This window comes from Hakea prostrata, chromosome 10 (assembly GCF_041222555.1).
Source record: "Hakea prostrata isolate BN-2017 chromosome 10, UWA_Hpros_2, whole genome shotgun sequence".
Taxonomy (NCBI): domain Eukaryota; kingdom Viridiplantae; phylum Streptophyta; class Magnoliopsida; order Proteales; family Proteaceae; genus Hakea; species Hakea prostrata.
Genome location: NC_142609.1, coordinates 37,144,403 through 37,165,793, shown reverse-complemented (window position 1 = coordinate 37,165,793; position 21,391 = coordinate 37,144,403). Strand labels below are relative to the sequence as shown.

At 37.9% G+C, this 21,391-nt stretch overlaps 1 protein-coding gene across 1 annotated transcript in view; it reads left to right on the top strand.

Annotated features, from left to right (window-relative positions):
• The window catches only part of LOC149002720 (tobamovirus multiplication protein 1-like), a 30,960-nt gene that overhangs the window by 8,518 nt on the left and 1,051 nt on the right, over positions 1–21,391 (top strand). The window contains exons 5-10 of the mRNA XM_089136499.1: positions 3,088–3,159; positions 3,705–3,777; positions 3,910–3,955; positions 4,081–4,144; positions 16,376–16,429; positions 21,259–21,336. Of these exons, the coding sequence (XP_088992625.1) occupies positions 3,088–3,159; positions 3,705–3,777; positions 3,910–3,955; positions 4,081–4,144; positions 16,376–16,429; positions 21,259–21,336 (387 nt within the window). The remainder of the gene's footprint in view (positions 1–3,087; positions 3,160–3,704; positions 3,778–3,909; positions 3,956–4,080; positions 4,145–16,375; positions 16,430–21,258; positions 21,337–21,391) is intronic.

Here is a 21,391-nt window from a genome sequence, read left to right as displayed (position 1 = left end):
TTCGGAAGTTAGGACAAACTTGGGGAGCCAAATTCTATCCAGGGGTAGATTTGTCATTTTCGTACCCCTGGATTGAGCTTAATTAGTTGACCAAGTCCACTTTTATTTCTAGATTTTAATTCTATTTATATTTCCTAATTTGGAGTCTTAGTAGTTGAGTAGCTTTGGTATTTGTTTGTTGGTGTGATAGGGTTTTGTTTAGAAAATCCAGTTTTGGTAAGTAATTAGATTCCTATTTAGTAAGGAATTCATTAGTTGAGTCCTAACTAGATAAGTTTTGGTTACTTGGGAACCAAGTTTGATTGTTTTGAGTCTATTTTGGTTAAGTGCCTATGAATAGCCTAGTCTTATTGTAATTTTTCAGATTGGATTGATTCAATAAAGTGAGTTTTGAAGAAAAGGCTTGATATAGTTGTGGGACGGTGGGATCCCTAGGAGGGTGACCTGCAGCTAGTTTGAGCTCTTGTCTTCTACAATTCTGAGATCTTAGCATCTTCTTCAAGTATCCTTCTACAACTCCAGCAGAGCATCCACTCACAAATAAGTGCAAACCATCCCCAATCCCCACGACCACATCTCCAGCCCCTTCCCACCCCAACCCCAGACCATTGGCTCAATTTCCTTCTCTCTCTCTCTCCCCCAAGCGATACCTAGTCCTACTCCGCTTAACCTAGAGTTACCCAAGTCTTCTGAACAAGGATCTTATTTTCTGCAAACTTGCCTTGGTTAGTGACTTCTAAAGATTCTGCACTTCATCTTCAACCTTGGGAGTTGTGGAATTTTCAGTGTTCTAGAGTTTGGAGTTTCTGAGTTCTTAACCCTCTAAACTTGTTCAGGTTGTTGAAGTATCATTACGAAACAGTTTTGACCATCCCCAACCCAACCAAACCCTAATCTTGACTTAGAATTCAAAATTTGAATTATGAATTTGAATTTTCTTAAATTTAAGACCTGTTTTCAGCATTCCAGCAACCTTTTAGTGATGCGGAATTGAAGACATATTTAAGAAAGAAGAAGCCCATTGGGTCAGGCCCATCAAAGGTCTAAAGCTATCACCCAAATTAGCCCATGACTTTCATGGGCTAAGGCTGTTTTAGTGGGTAAAAGTTAGCCCACATATTCATGGTCTAGATCTAAGCCCAAGTCTAGTTCTTGAAAAGTCAACAAAATGGCTTTTGCTTTGAAAATAAAAGAACTCATTGTCAAAGGAGTTTTCCTTCGTCAAGAGTTAGGTAATAGTTGAGTTATTAATAGGTACGTGGTGTTAGCTAGTGGTTGGATGTTACCATTAATATTTATGTCTATGCTATATAAAGAGACTTATGTAAGAGGTGAAGACATAACTCATCAATTGAAATCAAATTTCTTTGTTAGCATTCCTTCTCTATGGAGAATCCTTGTGTTTGATCAAGGTAGGTTGGTGTTCGATCCAATCCAATCGATCCACCTTGCGGTGTGAAGCGTGGGTGTTACATTTTTATTCTCAATTCCTTCATATTGTCCTTTCAATTTCTTCATCATAGTTCTACCCTTGTTTTGAAGATCTATTCAGCCCATATTGTTATGCTATTATCCTTATAATACCACTTTAATTTAAGCCCTCTTTCACATCTAAATTCTGTTCCATCTTAAATCTATCAAATCTGAACTTGATTCCCTGTGAAAGGTCTTATTTGGCTACTGTTTTGATCAATCAAATACACTACTACATTATTTAGGCCCTTTAAAAACCCTAACTGAAACCTTTAAGGGTCCTAAATAGCTGCTGCAACCTTACTAGAAGATCCTGGATATCTAACCCTAAACCCTGGGTTGCATTAGTGAGAGCTGTTGAGGATGACAATAGAAGCGTGGTGGCATATTATGTGCCTAATGGGGCCCATTGTAGTGTATGTTTACTAGATTGGGTTAGCCTGATATGGGATAGGTTAAAGGGCTTCACTAAACTCATTCCACCAACTTTAAAGATTATGGTGCATTGGTCAAGTATCTAACAAATTCCTTTTTAGAAATTGTGAAGAAATCGGAAAAACTAGAAAATCATTATTTGTTCCTATTATATTCTTGCCCATGCAAGCATAGGTACATTGGTTGTGTTTTTTATCAGATAAATGTAATTGTTTTATTTTATTGAATTATATGGAAGTTTGGTAAGATAAGGGGCTGGGCCTTGGCGCAATGGTTGGTGACCACAGTTGTAGCTTGAGGTCAAGGTATTGAAACACCTCTCAGCAAGAATTGTGGGGGTAAGGCTGTGTAGGAAAAATGCCAACAGACTCTGCTTGTGTGGAAGCATTCAGAACCAGGTTTGTCCTTTTTTTAATGGAAGTTCTGTAAAATCTCATAAAATATAGGATATCAATGAATGATGCTAGAAGCACTTTTAAAGTCTCCTCTTGTTTTTCTGTAATCATCTGTTTATACCAAAGTTTGTTACAGCTGATTGTTGTCCCCAGTTTTCCTATTTTACCCTAGATTATCTCTCCCCCTCTCTCTAACTTTTTTGTAGTTTCACTTGCCCTGTCGCCAAATTTGGTTACCAATATTAGTCTCATCTGATGTGCCACCAGACTGGTTTGATGTATGTGTTCCCCTGCCATCCATGTTCATTTTCAGTCCAAATACCACAGCATATCACCCATTGAAGGACTAATAGATGATCAATCCCTTGATCAAACAAGCAACTAACCTAGAGGAATTGCATTTCAGCACAGAGGCAGGGTGGTGGATGAGGGGCTGTGAGCCTGTGGTTGCAACATGCAACAAGGGAATTAATGGAAGTGGTGGAGGGAGCAGGAAGGGGAGGTTGGATCAAAATTCTGTCTTGAGGCCCTTTTTTATAGTGCCGCCTCATTGTATTGGGATTACAAAAGAAGGTCACAATGTGGTTGTCTTTTTACAGAACTAAGGTCTCAACCTAGCAGAACAATGCTAATACTTAAAGCTTGTACTCATGTGCTTTATAAATGGAGCACCAACCAGAAAATTGTGTATGAAATGATGCACTAAGGGGAAAACTTTTTCAAAAATAATCAAACGATATGTAAACATTGAAAATTCTGACTGTTAATTTCTAATCATTAACAGGCAAGAAGTCTCCCAACAGATAAGCTGAGGATTGTATACATTTCAGTTAACGGTGGAATGTACTTTATACAGGTATTATTTTATCTCTTGCAAAATTACAGTTACCTTCTTCCTAGATACTTAGTCTTCAATATTAGTTCTGTTTAATTGCTAATCTTCTATTACAGCTGTTGTACTTTTGTTGGCCACTACTCTTCATCCTTTTGACTTTTGAGCACCTCCTGATCTGTGCATGTCCTTGTTTTGTTTTGTTATGAAGCTCCATTGCAATTTGCTCTTTTTTTTTCTTCTTCTTTTTGGGGTGTGAATTTTGATCATATTCACCTTTTATTGAGGTAAAGGGGGAGAGGGTTGGGTTGTTTAAGAAAGGGGGGGGGGTGAGTAAAGGTGGACTCAACCCGGCTCATGGAACAAGGCAAAGACCTTTTGAGCTAGCGGGCACCTTCTAAGATCTCTCATTTAGTTGCTAGCTGTTATTGCTTAATACATGTTATACATCTACAAATTTATATCTTCGAGGGTTTATTCAGTTAAGTATATTCGCTAGTTGAAACCTTGATTATTTCTTTATGTATTCTAATGCTATGACATTTTGTTATTCTAATACCTCGATCCAGGTTTGTATTTGGATATACCTGTGGATAAATGATAATAGTGTTGTGGAAGCTGTTGGAAAGATATTTATTGCAGGTTTGTCATTGGAATTATAGTCTTACCATTTTACTGTCCAAGAGATCTCTTGGTCCTCTCAGTCTATCCTTATATACTTCTAAAAAGTGTTTTCACCTGTTGATGTGCTATTGTTGGTTGATTTCTTTGCAGTTGTATCATTTACTGCGGCATTTGGTTTCCTATTGTATGGTGGAAGGTGGGACTTATCAATTTTAGAGCATCTTGAATTATCTAGATTCTTGTTAAGCTTATGCTCCATTTAGTTAAGATGCTTTTGGATCTACTTGGGGTTTATGGTTGTATCCTTTGTTCTACCTGCAGACTATTTTTCATGCTCAGGCACTTCCCTATTGAGTCTAAAGGGCGAAGAAAGAAGCTCCATGAGGTGAGTGCTTTAAACTTATCAGTTCAGCCATCTAATGGGATAGACAGCACAATGGTTACAAATCTTGGCACAGGATAAATGTATGACATCTAGAATAAGACGTAGCTGAACCTAGCCAGCTTCTCCTTTTTTCTTCCATGTGAACCTCATTTTAGAGGATTTTGAAGTCAGACCGGATACTGTTTTAGTGCTGCTTTAGACTTATTACAATGTGAGTAGAGAGGGTTAACTCAAGAAGATGTTCTACGAACTGGTTCATCCAGCCCATCCTTTGTCAGCTTCAATTTTTCCTCAAGGATCAGAAGGCTAATTGTGCCTCAACTTTTAATGAAGAGAGGAATACTTGATGGAATGATTTACTTTTGCAGTCTTGCAGATGCTAGATAAGTAATTGATTATCCTTTATTTTGGTTAAGTTGTATTGTGAAGTTGGGTTCCCCTCCACCTCCATCCTTCCTTTTGTGGGGCTAAACATGGAAATGGTTTTGCATCTTGGAACAAGCGGTGAGGAAGCACATGCCTAGCTTAGAACTCATAAGGAGTATGGATGTTAGAAGTATTGATTAATTACAGCACTGTTTGCGTGAACAGTGTTATGAACAATATTCATGAATACTGTTCGGAGCAGTGAATCTTCTTAATGTTATTTTCCCTTCTGTCCCATTACTTGTCACCCAAGTGTTCTATAGCAGGCAGAGATCTCTTGCTAATATTTTTTTAATCTCTTCTTCCTTTTCTTGTATTCAGTTTACCTAGTTTAGATTCCTAAGCTGTATTGGACTTTATTATAACTAAGTGGCTACTGTGAGGGGAAGAGTTGTATTGCTTCGAGCGCAACTCTCCCGCCACTCTTCTTTTCTTCTTATTCTTCTGCTTTTTTTCTTTTGGTTTCTCTGGTTTCATGTTATAAATATATGACTACTGTGGCTGACCCCATGCATGTGTCATTTTGCATCTGTTGAAGTATACGTAAATTTGGAGTTTACTGTTCACATGAACAGTGTTTTTACTGTTCACGTGAACAGTATTTTGCTGTTGTTTTGATTATATTTTCTATTTCTAATGTGGGAATCTTGCTACATAAGTTTTGGGAGTTTTTTAGAAAGCATAGTTTCTATTTTGGTGGTAGTTTCTATTTTCAGAACTTTCTATTTTAGGAGTTAGGAAGTTACTAAAGCTGTAATATTTTGTTTCCTTCTTCTAGAGGACAATTACTTGTCTCTCAAGTTGTATTAGATTCATTAGAAGCTATAAATAAAAGTGCTCTGTGATTCTAGACTCTTTAGCTAAGAATCACAGGTCTTTTCTACTGGTTCTTCATCTCTCTTCTCTTCTTCTTCTCTCTTTTCTTTGTTCAAGTTCAACTGCTATTTTGATTGTTTAAAGCTTGTTTTCTAAAATGGCATCAGAGCTTTTTTGAATCAAAATAGTGTTGTTCTCAATATTCTCTTCTGAAATTCTTTTTTTTTCTGTTTCCTTGGTGTGCAGCCACCTAATGCTGTATATTATGGACTATTAGATCAGATATTCATGTGAACTGATCTTCTCTACCTATTACCTTACTCTTACACATTCCAAAACTTGGATACCTTTGTTACCTCTCTCTTTTTTTTCTCCTATTCTGTCCTAAGGTTGCAGAAATTTTTTTCCTGCTCATTCTACTTCAAGTTTTGGAAAACTGATTTGAGTGCTATCTACCTCATTTTAATGTCTTCACTTACACGTGACTCAATCATGAGTACGGCTGAATCAAAAGGATCTCAAGGAGATCATGTAAACGTTCAAATTACATCTATCAAGCTCAAAGGTAGTTCTAATTACTTGTTGTGGTCACAAGCGGTTCGGGTGTACATACTTGCAAAAGGTAAGCTTAAGTTCATTGAGGATGAACCTCCTGCTGAGACTGACAAATCCTATTTTAGTTGGATCCAAGATGATGCAATTATCAAAATTTGGATGTGGAATAGTATGGCACCTGATATTGCAGTGAATGTTATGTTCCATAAGACTGCAAAGGGAATATGGGATGATTTGCAAAAGACTTATTCCCAAGCTAAAAATATGACTCGGATTTTTAGTATTTATGAAAAGCTATTTCAATTTCAGCAAGCTGACAAGTCTCTGCAGGATTATTACAACTCCTTTAAAGGCATTATGGAGGAGTTTGAATGTCTTTCAACCTCTCACCACTGATATAGAGAAGCTAAAGGCCCAACGGAATGAATTTTTTGTGTCTAAGTTTCTTGCAGGATTGAACCTTGAATTGAAATCTGTCAAAGGACATCTTCTTGCTGGTGAGCATGTCCCTAATCTTAGTGAAGCATATTCTAGACTTCAACGTATTGCCTTGCCTGAAGGGAGTTCTCCAAACAAAAGTTATAAAGGAGAAAATTCAGCCTTCACTACCTCTTATGGAAGGGGACGTGGTCGTGGTTCAGGGGGAGTTAGTAGGTCTTTTGGAGGTTGTGGTGTTCAATTGTCTGATAAGACATCTCGACTTTGTACTCATTGCGGTAAAACAGGGCACTTAGTGGAAGCTTGTTGGGCCAAACATGGAAAACCAGAGTGGGCCAAGCACCTTGCCAATCATGCCGTTTCTGATAGTGGTACTGATATTGTAGCAAACAATGATAGTGGTTCTGGATCTTCTTCAGGGGACTTGTCTAAGACTCTAAGAGATGATGTAAGTCAAATCCTTCGCCGATTGCAAAATATTGAAACTGGCGCTTCCACATCCACTAGTACTTCTGCTGCCACACTTTCTTATGCAGGTAACACAACACTTCTCACTTCTACTCCCACCCCTTGGATCATCGATTCAGGGGCCTCTTCCCATATGATTGGTAAGTCATCACTTTTTAGCTCTTTTTCTAAATCTACCACTAAAAATTCTGTTGTCATAGCTAATGGGACTTCCACACCTATTCTAGGCTCTGGAAGTGTTTCTCCTACACCTTCTCTTACTTTATCATCCGTACTTCATGTTGCTAACTGTTGCTTGTATCTCAAGATATCACGCAAGTATACGTATCGCAATCAAGTAATAAATGATAAGTACAGTATCGATCCCACGGAGAATTATATCCTTAACTTTCAATGTAAAAATAAAATTGATTTAAATGAAATTAACAAGGTTGATTGGTGTTTGTCTAACTAATTAAACAAATGACAGGTAAAGAAAACTAAGGAACTAAAATGTAGATTTGAGCAATGGAAGAAACTTAATGAGTGACAAGTGTGTTAGGAATCAAGTTTCCCTTCCCCTGAATTTTAAAACACAAATACTAAAGCAATACTACAACCCCAAGATAAATCAAGAACTTGGAATGAATGGCAATATGGTATTTTCCAATACACATAAGCTAGCATCCTAAATCAACATCATCATATTCCTATGAAGAATTGAATTAAGAATGCAATTTAAACCCAATCCAATCAATGGTAATGTGAGGTAATTGGGTATTCCTACCCAACCTACTAATTAACACAACCTAATTAAAGATGATGCTAACTCACACAATTCAACAAACACCTAGACTTCATTAATTTTCCAATTAATGAAATCATAACATTCATTCAAGAAAGATCATTCAAGAACTGAAATTAGTCAATATAACATGCTGAATTCATTAACAATAAAGTGGATTGCAATAAAACTAAAGAACACATGATTAGTTACATATCAAAATTCAGGTTTAGGTACTACTATCATCCCAACACAGCTAAGATTTAGCCCATAACAGAATTCAAATGCATAAAACCAAGTATAGTTGACATGAGACTAGAAAATAAGAAGATAGAGTTATAAAAACAAGAATAAACTAAGGCTTCAATGCTTCCACATGAGCTCCAACTTTCTTCTTCAGCAAATCAGCAACTCCAGCAGCTCCTTGCTTCCACAAGAGCTCCAGCATTCGTTCTCTACCTCCTTCCTCTCAGCCAAGTCTCTCTTCCACCTTGGTCGAATGTCTCCTCCTCTCCTCCTTGCCTCTCTTCTCTTTCTTCCATAAATGTCTTCAATCATTAGGTTAGATTCTGGCCATAGGATTAGAACCTTCCTCCTGAGATCAAGGGCTGAAAACCATCATGTATTTACAAGAATTTAGTCCACTTAAGTTAGCCCTTTTTGGTCAATTCCATTTGAATTGGATCTGAGAATATTCTGCTCCGTTGTTGTAGCAATGCAGCAACAACTCTACAACAAAGTTAGAGGACATGTTCTTCTATTATGAATCTTCACCTACATGTTCAAGAGAAAGAGAAACAGTCAAATTCATCCATAAAAAGAAGGGAAATTCATGCAATGTGACAAAAATGAACTAAACAAAATGCAACATGTTGAGACTAAATAAAACAACACCTAATGAATACTATCACTAAAACAAAGACAAAATACTCCTAAATCAAGCCATCTCAAGTATAAAAGTTATAAATCTTAACTCTATTTCATAGAGTTATCACTAACTTTCCTTTTAACTTATTATCTGTTAGTCAATTAACTAAAGCACTAAACTGCTCTGTGACTTTTACTCCCACTTATTGTGTTTTCCAGGACCTTCACACGAGGAAGACGATTGGTGGAGGGTGTGAAAGGAACGGACTCTACTATCTGGACTATGCTACCCCTATTGCGGCTCTTTCTGATGATTGTGTAGATGCTCTCCAGTGGCACTGTCGTTTTGGCCATCTGTCTTTACCTAGATTAAAAATTTTATTTCCTTCTTTTAAATCAGTGTCTAGATTAAATTGTGAAGCGTGTGAGTAAGGGAAGCATCATCGTGCCACCTATCCTCCACACTCTATCTCTCGTAGTGAGTCCTTATTTTCTCTTGTTCATTCCGATATTTAGGGCCCTTGTAGAATTAGTAATAGGCATGGTTTTATATATTTTGTTACTTTTGTGGACGATTTCTCCTGTCTTACATGGTTGTATCTTTTAAAGGATCGAACAGAGTTCTTAACTACATTTAAAAGTTTTATTCATGAAATTCAGACTCAATTTTCTCTTCCTATTAAAATTTTTCGGTCTGATAATGCTTTAGAATATGTGCAACATGATATATCTAACTTGTGTGATTCTCTTGGAGTGATTCATCAAACCAGTTGTTCATTCACTCCCCAACAAAATGATTGGTTGAACGCAAAAATCGTCACCTCTTGGAGGTTGCACGCGCTATTTTGATTCAAATGAATGTTCCAAAGAGTTACTGGTGTGATGCAATTTTGACTGCTGGTCATTTAATTAACCGCATGCCTATGCCTTTGCTTTCTGAAAAATCTCCTTTTTCAATTGTTTTTCCCCAATAGAGAACCGTTTTCAGTTCCACCCAAAATTTTTGGTTGTGTGTGTTTTGTTCACATACCACATCCTTTGGATAAACTTTCCCCCTGTTCTATTGAGTGTATTTTTCTTGGGTACTCACGCACTCAAAAAGGTTTTCGCTGTTATGATCCGGTTCTTCGCAAACACTTTACAAGTGCGGATGTGACCTTTTTTGAAGACACTCCTTATTATCTAAGTCAATCTGTGTCTGTTGAAAATGTTTTGGATGATACTCCTCCTATTCCCTCTTTAGTTCCTTCCACTAGCAATGTTCCTCTACAAGTTTATCAGCGAAGACATAAATTGCCAGAACATATTGTGGATAGTAGAGTTCCTCCTAACAATATTAGCGGCTCTCCTTTAGTGGAGCCTGAAGTTGGCCCTACGGATGTTCCTTCTTCATCCTCTCCACCAGCAGATTCTTCTAGTGGAGATCCCACTCTGCCTTCAGATGACTTACCAATTGCTATAAGGAAAGGTACTCGTACTTGCACTTTACACTCTAACATTGTTTATTCTGTTTCCGATTTTGTTTCTACCTCTCATCTCCCTCCTAGCTTTCGTTGCCTTGCTTTATCTATGTCTGCCGTTCATATTTCAACTCCTTTTGTGAGCTTTACTGACCAACTAGCTGATTTTTTCACCAAAGCTCTGTTCAGACCAAGCTTTCAGTCTATCTGTTGCAAGCTGGGCATGGAGATTTGTATGCTCCAGCTTGAGGGGGAGTGTTGAAGTATATGTAAATTTGGAGTTTACTGTTCACGTGAACAGTGTTTTTACTGTTCACGTGAACAGTATTTTGCTGTTGTTTTGATTATATTTTCTATTTCTAATGTGGGAATCTTGCTACATAAGTTTTGGGAGTTTTTTAGAAAGCATAGTTTCTATTTTGGTGGTAGTTTATATTTTCAGAACTTTTTATTTTAGGAGTTAGGAAGTTACTAAAGCTGTAATATTTTGTTTCCTTCTTCTAGAGGACAATTACTTGTCTCTCAAGTTGTATTAGATTCATTCGAAGCTATAAATAAAAGTTCTCTGTGATTCTAGACTCTTTAGCTAAGAATCACAGGTCTTTTCTACTGGTTCTTCATCTCTCTTCTCTTCTTTTTCTTCTCTCTTTTCTTTGTTCAAGTTCAACTGCTATTTTGATTGTTTAAAGCTTGTTTTCTAACAGCATCATATGGAAAGTGAAAAGTAATTATATTGAGATGCAGTGTATAAAATTATAAACCATATAGAAAAAGCGTTTAGGCAAAGAAAGAAATATTAAGTTAATATCATTCAAGTGCATATTTAAGGAGAAGAAAAGAAGATATATGTGTCTCTGCCCTACATTTTTTTGCCACATACAGGAAGTAATGCAATGTTGGAGTGTGTGGTGTATAACTTTCATCACACTACAATGACAAAGAAGGGATGAAAAGGGATTGTACCCAAAAAAGAGGGGGGTGTTGGTGAAAAAGGGAGAGATATGGCAAAGTGATTATTTAAGATATCTAGGGTCAATCATACATAAATAAGGCAAAAAAGATAAGGTTTTGCACGGAATTTAAGTATAGGGATGAGGTGGAGAGGTGCTGCCCGAGTGTTGTGTTATCGACTTAGTGCTTAATTGCTTGAAGGAAAATCATATAGGACAGCCATAACTCGTATGGCTGGCTGTGATGCACAGGGCGAAATGTAGGGATGCAGATGTTGAGATAGATGAGTGGCAAAGCTAAGAAAGATAAATAAAGATAAGAACAAATAAGCAGGCCAAGCTTTGTAAATTTTTTTTTTTTGGTGTAGCTGGTGAATTTGTATTAGGGGGGGATATTATTAATATAGGTGCCGCCGGATGGGTGTGAACCCAAGACCTCCCCATGGGAGTTTGTAAAAGTTGTTTGAGGTGGCATAGCGATGTTTAGTGGAGGCCTTAGGTTGCACCTATGTGGACTAGTGATTTGATTGAGGGAACTAAGAGAGCTAGCTAGCTAGGGGCAGGCGTAAATGACGCTGGGAGAAGTAATAAGGAAATAAATTCATAGTCAAGGCCTTGTCTTAAGTATGACCTAGAATATTGCTGATTCAAGTGGAAGGACGTAATCATTACCATCCTGAAGTCGTAATAGTAATTACTATGCTGATGGAGTTGGTAGCATAATGGAAGGAAGCCCCTATCTCATACAGCTCAAGTCAGCAAGTTGTAGGTTTGAATCTTGTAGGCCTCATTATCTCTTGTTAGTCTTATGGAAGCATTTCTTGCCGTATGGGGCTTTGGTTTGGGAGGTATGATCACTGCCAAGTACTCTTCTTCCATTATCCAAATAGTGATAATAATAATAATAATTACTACTATGTCATCTAAGATTAGTGATGTGAACCAAATTCTAGAGTTTAAGTGTTTGAATGTTGGCCTAGAACCAAGCTCACTATGGGATCCTCTTCCCTGAGATCAGTAGTCTTCGAGGGCTGAAAGTACCCTCAGTGGATGAGTTATGGATGGATTCAGGGTTGGTAAGGGTTAGACTAGGGTTTAATATGCTTTGACCAGGGTTTGGATCTTAGGACTTAAGGTTTTCAATCACTAAACCGAGCTGTAACTGCAGTTTCAGATCTGAAATAGTGGTTAGGGTTTAGGCAGGTTAGGTTTTGAAGGGATCTAGGATTAATTAGAAAGATTTATGGGGTTCGGGTAGGCTAGAATCAATCTGATTTTTTATTATTTTGTAATTTCAGAATTAATTCCAAAGAGTTAGGGTTTTAAAAATAGGTCTCTTAGTTGGATTGGGACTCTAGGTGTTGTCTAGGGGTTAGAGTTGGAGGGGAGGTAGAGAGCATATTGGAGTAGGCAATAAAAGGGTTTTGAGTTTGGTTGAGGGGTTTGGGAGTTATGATAGTTTCAGCGAAACAAGGGTGTAGGGTTTCTAGAGGAAGAAGATAATTGCAGAGAATTTTCTAAACTAAAAGTAGAGATGGGGCTTAAGGGAAGGTGCCATCCTCTAGCGAAAGGAGGGGTTGATTGGGGTTGGGGATCTAGGGTTTTAGAGGGAAGGAAGCTGCTGCTACTGTAGGGAAGAAAGGAGAATGGGGTAGGGCTGCATGGGGGTTAGGAAGGTGGGAAGGGGTAGGGGAGGTGCTGGGGTTAAACTTAGGATCTGTTTGATAACCCACCAAGTGTTTCTGCTTCGAGAAACACCAAAAACACACCAAGTGTTTCTGCTTCGAGAAACACCAAAAACATTTCTAGGTGTTTCTGGAAGCAAAAACACTTTTTTAGGTGTTTGATAAAACTTGCTTTTGGAAGTAGAAGCAACACCACGTTTGAATCTTATTGCCCCAACAACTCTAATTCCAACTCCAACTCGTCCTCCTGCCATTGATTGAAGAAATTTATCAGAGTATTGAGACGATTTTAGCAAGTAGTTGTGTACTTGTGTTTACAGTGCCAAGTTCCATAAATACCCCTTCTAAAATTGTTTCACATAAACCCAACCTGCACCCAATTGTTGTTGCATCGAAAGTGTTTCTCGAAGCATAAATTTTCATAAATTTCAATTGACGTTACAAAAATCATGCGAAACAAAACGGTTTTATCAAACAGTTTCTGCTGATTTTTCTGTTTCTTGAAGTAAGAAACACCATAAACTGTTTTTTGGTGGGTTATCAAACGGGTCCTTGCTTGAGAAGGGGTACTTGAGGCTTGCTGATTACTCAAATTTGGTTGCTGGTGCAGGCTTGAAGGAGGGGAAGTTCAAGAAGAACTTGCAGGATTTAATCACACACAGCCGTGGGACTCCTCTTAGGAACCCACGACTCACTCTTCAAATCTCAGATTTTTATTCAATAATTCAAATTTGAATTGTTTACAAGGTATGAGGGGCTCTATAGCCTTATTATATTGAAGGAAAATAACAAGGACTCAATAAAGAAAACCAATTTGAGCTCAACGTAGAAAACCTACGTGGACTCAACTTAGGGAATCCAATTTGGAAAAAAATTCCCTATTACAACCAAGGAACAAAATTTCTTTCCAGTTCGCCGGTTTGCTAACCGGCGAACTGGGGAAATAAAAATCAACATATTTTGACCCTCATTTCGAGTGGTCATTTTTGGTCATTTTGGGCCCAAATTTTGTGTCTACCCTAATTTGATGCCAATATTTGAAAATTTTGAATTATTTCCTATAAATTCTTCCATTTAAATTCTCTTTCGTAGCCACATTTAACATGTTATTTTCTGAGGCCTAAATCATTCGAACATAATTAGAAAGATTACCCGTTGACCTTGAAGATTCCATTATTGAGGCCCTTCATAATTTAAATCGTTTCCATAAATTCTTTCGTGTATATACTCTTCCCTAACCACATTTGGCATGCTGACTTTTGAGGCCTGAATCACTGGAATTTAATTGGTAAGATTGCTCATTAATCTTGAAGAATTTGTTATAAAATGTCTTCCTAATTTGAATTATTTCCATAAATTATTCTATGTAGATTCTCCTCCCTAATCACATTTGGCACATTACCTTTTGAGTCTTGAATCATGGGACGGAATTGGTAAGATTGTCCATAGACCCAAAAGATTCCGCTATAGAATCACGAGAAAAATTGCCTAAAAATCGCGAGAAATCAGCAAAATATCGATATTTTGGTGATATGTCGGTTGATTCAGCAATATATCACGAAAATTCGACCGTTCGGCGAAAAATTGGCGATATCTTGCAACCCGAATTTTGGAGGCCGTTACGGTTTGCCATTCACCGGAACGGCCGAAATTCGGCAAAATTTTGCCAAAAGTTTGTACATTGATTACAACTAGACTTAAGTTTCTAAGCTAGAAGAGGACTCTTAAGTAAGAGTTTCTAAACAAATACGACTTGCAAAATAAGGGATCAACTTTAACAAGGACTACTCGAAATTGGATCCAACTAGGATTCCTAATCATGTTAGGACTCTTGCAACTAACTCAATTAAGAAAATAACAGTAGATTCTAACTCCTAACAACATGGGGAGACTAACTAGACCACTTTTGACCCCAAGTAGGGGTAAACATGACCAAAATACCCCTTGTAGGATTAGGGGCCGTAGGGTTTGGAGAAGCAACCCTACGCCGTGTGCTGCCTCTGGAATGATTTACATCAATCAGTCCCACCAAAAAGTCTGTTGGAGCTGAAATGCATTATTCTTCGAGTGTAGGACATACACGTCTGTCATACAGTCATACTCTGTAAGAAGAAACAGTTGTAGTCCTCCATTTTTGGCAGGTGCATTGCATCATTAGCATACTTAAGGTAACCTACCTTAGAATATCTATTAGGAAACTGTGGAGAAATCTATTGATCCATTGTCATACGAGTCATAAGATGCCATTAGCTGTGGTGTTGAGTGGGTTGGGAATAGGATAAGATGTCATCCAAAAAAGGTGATCTAGTATGTTCTTTGAGTGGAATTCATGTTTAATTTCCAAAATGCCTGAGATTTAAATGGAAATTTCTGATATTTCAATCCTAAATTTCTGAATTCTCCAAAATTTCGAGTCAGATACCAAATATTTTTAAACTTTTGACGCAAATATGGTACTTTTTTTCATTTGCAATTAGTATTTCATTTTGTACAACACCAAAATTCTTGAAGTCAAGTGTTTGAACTATGAATATGGTTACATAGTTTAGAAGTGACACATAGATAAAACTGATGAGGGCAGAGATGAGGATGTTTAGATGGATGAGTGGCAAAACTACAGAGTATAAAGTAATGACCATATTAGAGTTGAGTTGGGATAGCCCCTAGTTATGCGAAGCTACAGAGGAGCTGTTTGAGGTGGCATAGTCATGTTAATGGAGAGACTGGGTGTATCAATTCAATGCAGTGATTTTATTGACACAGATAAACTAATGAAGGCAGAGATGAGGATGTTGAGATGGATAAGTGGCAAGACTAAGAAGAACAAAGTAAGTAATGACCATATTAGAGTTGAGTTGGTAGTAGCCCCTATTTATGTAAAGCTACAAAGAGCTGTTTGAGGTGGCATAGTCATGTTAATAGAGGCACGAGGTGCACCAATTCAATGCAGTTATTTGATTCAGCTTGAAGGAACTAGAAGAGCTAAGGGCAGGCCTTTAATGACCTTAAGAGAAGTAGTGAGGAAAAAATGAACACAGTTTGGGCCTTGAATAGAGTGCCTGAGGACCCCATTTACATAGGAGTTCCCTTAGATTTTGTCGATGTTATTGTGTTTTTTTCCCTTTGCCAGTGCGTTTAATTGTTTATTGTCTTTCCAAGGATATCCACTATAACCGAAGCCGCTTGATTGGGATAGGGATGAGTTGTTGTAGACTCACATGTTGGGTCTAGCTAAGCCTTTCAAAATGTTTGCACTCATGTTGTATCTTTAATCAGGCAACTGGTGACAACTAGTAAGGTTTACATTCCCTTCGCTTCCTATTAAGAAAATTCTCAATTTATTTGAGTTATGTGGGTCTTGAATTCTTGTGCTTGTTTCTTAGAATGACCAGCTCCAACATATTTTTGGTGTAAATCTGAATGGGCCTTTCCTAGATCAGTGATGGGCTAGGCTTGTGCCACTGTATGGTACAGCCAGACTCCTTTCAACTAGTATCTATATGCCTTACCGTCTTTCCATAAGTATGACTTTGGGGTTTTTTCGACTTTGGGTTTTGGATGAGCACTTGCAGTGCCACTTTGAGTGTTCTTGAGAAATTTTCATTTTAATTATCTTCCATTGGGTAGTTAATGCATTTTCAACTTCACCAGTGGATGTAGCACATTGAATAGGTGTGGGAACCATTTTAAATTTCTGTGTTGTCTTACTTTGTCCTTGTTTCAGTTTGTGTTTTTGTTCCAGCATTTTGAGCTAACTTCTACTGCTTTAAGGGGTCTAATGTAGGGTTTGTGTATTGTTGCAGGTTGGATCAGTTACTGCAATATGTTTCACATGCTTTCTAATCAGATGCTTTGTGGTGAGTATGTGGTTTTAGGAGCTAATATTGTTAATGCTTCTTGAAAGACCTACTTGTTATGCTTGAAAAATAGACGACCTAGTTCATTTTTGCAGCTGTACTTTTGTAAGGTGGATCATAGGACCCTATAGAAATGGTTACAGCGTAGTTAAACTTGCTAAAATTTTGGTATTCCAATTAGCCATATGAAATGACTGGCAAAATTCAAGGATTCAGCAATATTTCAGTTGAAAATTAGGGCACTTTGGTAAATTTCAGTCCTGTCTACGTTGTAGTAAAAGAAGTACTATTTTGCTGAAACTTCAGTTATTTCAATAAAAGTTGGGCATCAGACAAAAAACTATTTCAAACTGTGGTCCATGGTGCCTATGTCATGCATCTTATGGTACAACAAGATTCCTGGAATCATCTTTTAAAATGTGTCTTAAGAGATATGGAGGATGAAAAGGCTGATAGGACAATCTTAGGTAATGGAACCCTAGGCACCTAGTAGATTAGGTTAGGATTCTCAGAGAAAACCATGTTGCAGGGCTTTGATAAGTTCAGTATTGGGAGATTTGAAGAAAATCAAAACTGATCAACCTGATGGGGCTGTAATCCAAGTCAAAGGACATTATAGAACAGTGGAACAAACCCTCAGAATATGATATTAATGCAATGGTTGGATCTGAATTTACGGGTTATCTCATAAACAGGGAGTATGGTAGGGTTTAAATACCCACAGAAATAGAAACTCAGTGGATAAGAAACTGAGTTGGACATTGACTGCAGCATCAGGCTTATGTCTTAAACTGATTGGAACTCTGACAACAGCATGAGTAACCTATAATTAAACTGTGAAATCTGTTAGAGTGAACCCTAAACGTGCAGAGATGGCTGGACTGATGGTAAGTCTGAAACAAGAATAGAACCTGATGCTGGTCCAGCACCAAAAAGGCCTTCTTTAGTCAAGAGTCAATCTAGGGTTGATATGTGTATGAGTTGGGCTTTCATTGGACTTCCTTTGTAATTAACCAACTTAGTGGACCTAAAACATGAGTACTTGAGTATGAAATCGTTATGGTTAGAACTTAGAACCATGTTCTATTGGGTTCATTAGTATGTTCAATTTAAGTTAGCATGTGACTAGCACATGACTAATCAATAGAATGTGACTAGGAGTTACTCCTGAGCCTATTTCAGTTTCCTAGTTTGTCTAAGTTACTAAATAGGTTCAGGGTTGAATTAGGCCTTCCATTTTTAGAGTAGGCATTTTTTGTTTTTGAGTCTTTTATTTAGGGATGTAATAGGGCTAATTATTAAAGGCAGATCTAATTATGAAAACTGCTGATCGCAAGCTATGATTGTGACTTCTTTCTCTGTGAGAAATAGTTCTCCAGTGTTTAAAGTCTTGACAACTGAACAGCTACTGTCTAGAGTCTAGGTAGCTAACTGCACTTGGTGTTTATAGTCCAAGTGCTGTTTGCCCTGGTTGTTAAAGTGCAGGAGGATCTTGGGTGCTTGCTGTTTAAAATCTAGCTCCTCTTGTTGACTATGGAATTAATCCTCACAGATCTGCGAGATCAAACTCCCATCCTCTTTCTTTCCCATTTACTTTTTATTTTCGTTTTTGAGACCCCCAATAATAGGAATCCAACTATAGCTGATACACACCATAGAATCCTCCCAAATTCAATTCACAGAAACCCCACATCGTAACATACGTTCAGTCCACCTTGCTGCCCAATATAACAACCATAAACCTTAATTTCAGGTTCAAAAAAGGCTGCCATGTTGAAACTTGCAACTACCTTCTAGAAGAACATACACAATGTGTTTTTGCAGAGAACCTGCTCAGCAATCCAGCCATCAGTTCTACATCCCCCATGGAGCATATGATCTCCCTACCTCCTAACAAAACCATTTGAATCTGGTTGCAATCTGACAAGCAGATTTTCCAAATTACCCTTTTACCCTTAAGTTCTATTCTATCTAAGAATCCTCTAGTTCCTAAGTTGGAGTTGGTTCTTATTGAGATTTTGGAAGAATTGGCCCTTAGTTGATCCTATTCAAAAGATCAGTATATCAGATTTGAAGAAGATTGGAAGGAAACAGCACCCTAACCATCATTGGAGATGATTATACAACTGAGAGAAGAAGGAAGTAAGGTTAAGGATGTGCTGGCTACTCTTTGACTGTAGAGAAAGTCCTCTCCAATCTCTGGCCTGGAGTCCCACCAGGTTTACTGTTTCTCACTGCAGAAATTCTCTCTCATAGTCTTAACATTGCAATGGAAGGTTTTTCATTGGCAGAAATTGTCACTAGATGCCATCTATATATATAATATAATAAAGCAACAGTACAAATTTGGGAACTCTTCATGAGTACGAGAGAGTTAACAAATAGAATCTATAATTGGATTGTAGCATACATATTCAACTCTTATAGAAGCACTACTAAAAGTAAAGAGTACAATTTACTAGTATTTGTGTTAATATACATTTGCATTGTTCTGAATGTGTGTGTGCGTGCGTGCGTGTGTGTTTGCATGAGAAATTTAGGACCAATTGGGGTGTTCATAGGCTGGTTGATGTAGTGCATAAGACATATGCTAGAAAAAGAAGCTCAATGTGTCACAAGGGTCTGACACAAATCAGCCCATGGCTTTCTTGGACTAGGACTATTTTGGTGGGCTAAAGTCAGCCCACATGTCATGATCTTCATGGCATAGACTTAAGCCCAAGTCTAGCCCTTGAGAATTCAACAAAGTCAATAAAAGGGGTTGTAGTTTGAAAATGAGGAACGCATTGTCAAAAGGAGCTTTCCTTTGTCAAGAATTAGGTAGTGGTTGACAAGTGGGTGTGTCTTAGTGGTTGGATGGTTTATTCAATGCTTATGCCTTTAGATTGGCTATATAAGGAGACTTGTGTGAGCTGGTGGGCCACCTCACTCATCAATTGAGATCAAGTTGCTTTGTTAGCCCTTCTCTTTGGAGAAAGCTTTTCTTTGATCAAGGTAAGTTGGTGTTTGATCCAACCGATCCACCTTGCAGTGTGAAGCCCGGGTGTTATGTTCTTGTCATTACTATTTGCCAAATTCCCTTGTGTTGTTCCCTCACTTTTTCATCTATTAGCAAGCCTATGTTAGTGACCATTTTCTATTTTGATTACCATTAAGATCTGCCACTTACTTGATATCATCTCTCAATGTATCCTTCTCATGTCATAATGGTAATCTACACTTCAGCCTAATTCCAATCTGGATCATGGTTCTGCCCCTACTTTGAGGAGCTATTCTGTCCCGGTTGTAGGCTATTTTCATTGTGTATCACTCTTAAGTTTCAGTGTTGTCTTACATCTGAATTCTGTTTTATACTTAGTCTATCGGATCTAAAATTCATTCCTTGTGAAAAGATCTTGATTGGTTACTGTTTTGATCATTCAAATGCAGTACTACCATGGAAATGAATTTGAGTGCATTCAGAGGTCAACAATTGCTTGGCCTAGGCCGTGCTGTGCATCAGTTGGACCTATACTTTTTCCTTTCTTTGTGAATGCTATATATTCCATGTCCATAAAGAGACCATAGCCTTCTTGCATGTCTGAGCTTGATCTATGTTATCTTCACTTTTAGTCAATACTTGAGCACACATGGAAAGAAGAGTGTTTTTAATTAAAATAATTGTCATAGTTGCTAGCGACTCAACGTTAAGGGTGCTTGGATGCAAGGCAACACAAATAAGGCACCTAGGCAACCAGGACACCTGGATTCCTAGACAGTGTCACCTTGAAAACTATGATTAGGAATGATACTTGGAGCACAAATGTAGATCAGTTGAGGAATCTGGTAGCAGTTAGGACTGGAGGATATGAAATGGGGAATCAGCGATTTGTGGAATTGATCCTCCATTTGCTTTGTTTGGTTTCTTGCTTTTCCTTAGAGCAAACAACAGGCTGTTCGACATAGGAGAAATGTTTGCGTTCATGGTTCAATGTCTGTCAACAAGAAAGCATGATGCCACTGCCATGATAGTTATAACTTTCTGCTTCCTACCCATAGAACGCTACTTAAGGGGCTGTACCATGAGGTTTTGTATGATAATACCATCCAGCTTGTTTTGGTGCTGACTTTGTATATTTAAATTCACTACTGGCTTTGAGGCATAGAGTATCAACTCTAATTCTGCAGTTGTTCTACCGTTAAGTGGCTACCAGCTGAACGATAATGGTTGAAGGAGGGACAATGGTTGTTTTTCTTGTTGTCTTTTTTCTTTTCCATTTTTTCCCCGAAAGTTTGTGTGGGGTGGTTGAGTGACCCTGTGGGGGTGTGGCGCTGGGTGTGGGTAAGAGAGGGGGGGGGGTGTTAAACACCTCTCAAACAGTGTTAGTTGCTACGGGACCTAGATGTTATTTATTACACTAAGGGGACCAAACATTGTTTTATGTTCTACTAAGAGGACCCACACTTAAAAAACTCTAAACCTAATGATATTTGTTCTGTTTTAACTTGCTTCCCCTCTGTGATCCACTAATTGAACAAAAATGGATAAGAAACTTGTAGAATTGAAGGGGGGTAGGATTGGCTATATCTATGGAGCAAACTCAAGGTGAATATGAAGAGCATGTATGGAAGTTATGCCTTTGAAGGACCTGAGTTATTTTATCTTGTTCAGTGTACGTCCCTAAGATTGCTAAATATATACACCTATTTTAATTTATAATCCTCAATATACATCATCCATCTGCTTTCAATGAACATGCTTTTCCTTGTACTGGAAATATGATTTATCCTGCAAGGAGTTGGATTCATGTAAAGAACACAGGTTTTAACTGAAGAATCATGATTTACAGGATGCATTATCTGCTTTTGACTCATATGCATCTCTTGACGTGCTGAATCATCCAGTCTTGAGCTTCATCTATTACATGGTAATGTTCTGAACCAGTGATATAGTTGTTTTGCATCTTAATTCTTCAGCATCAT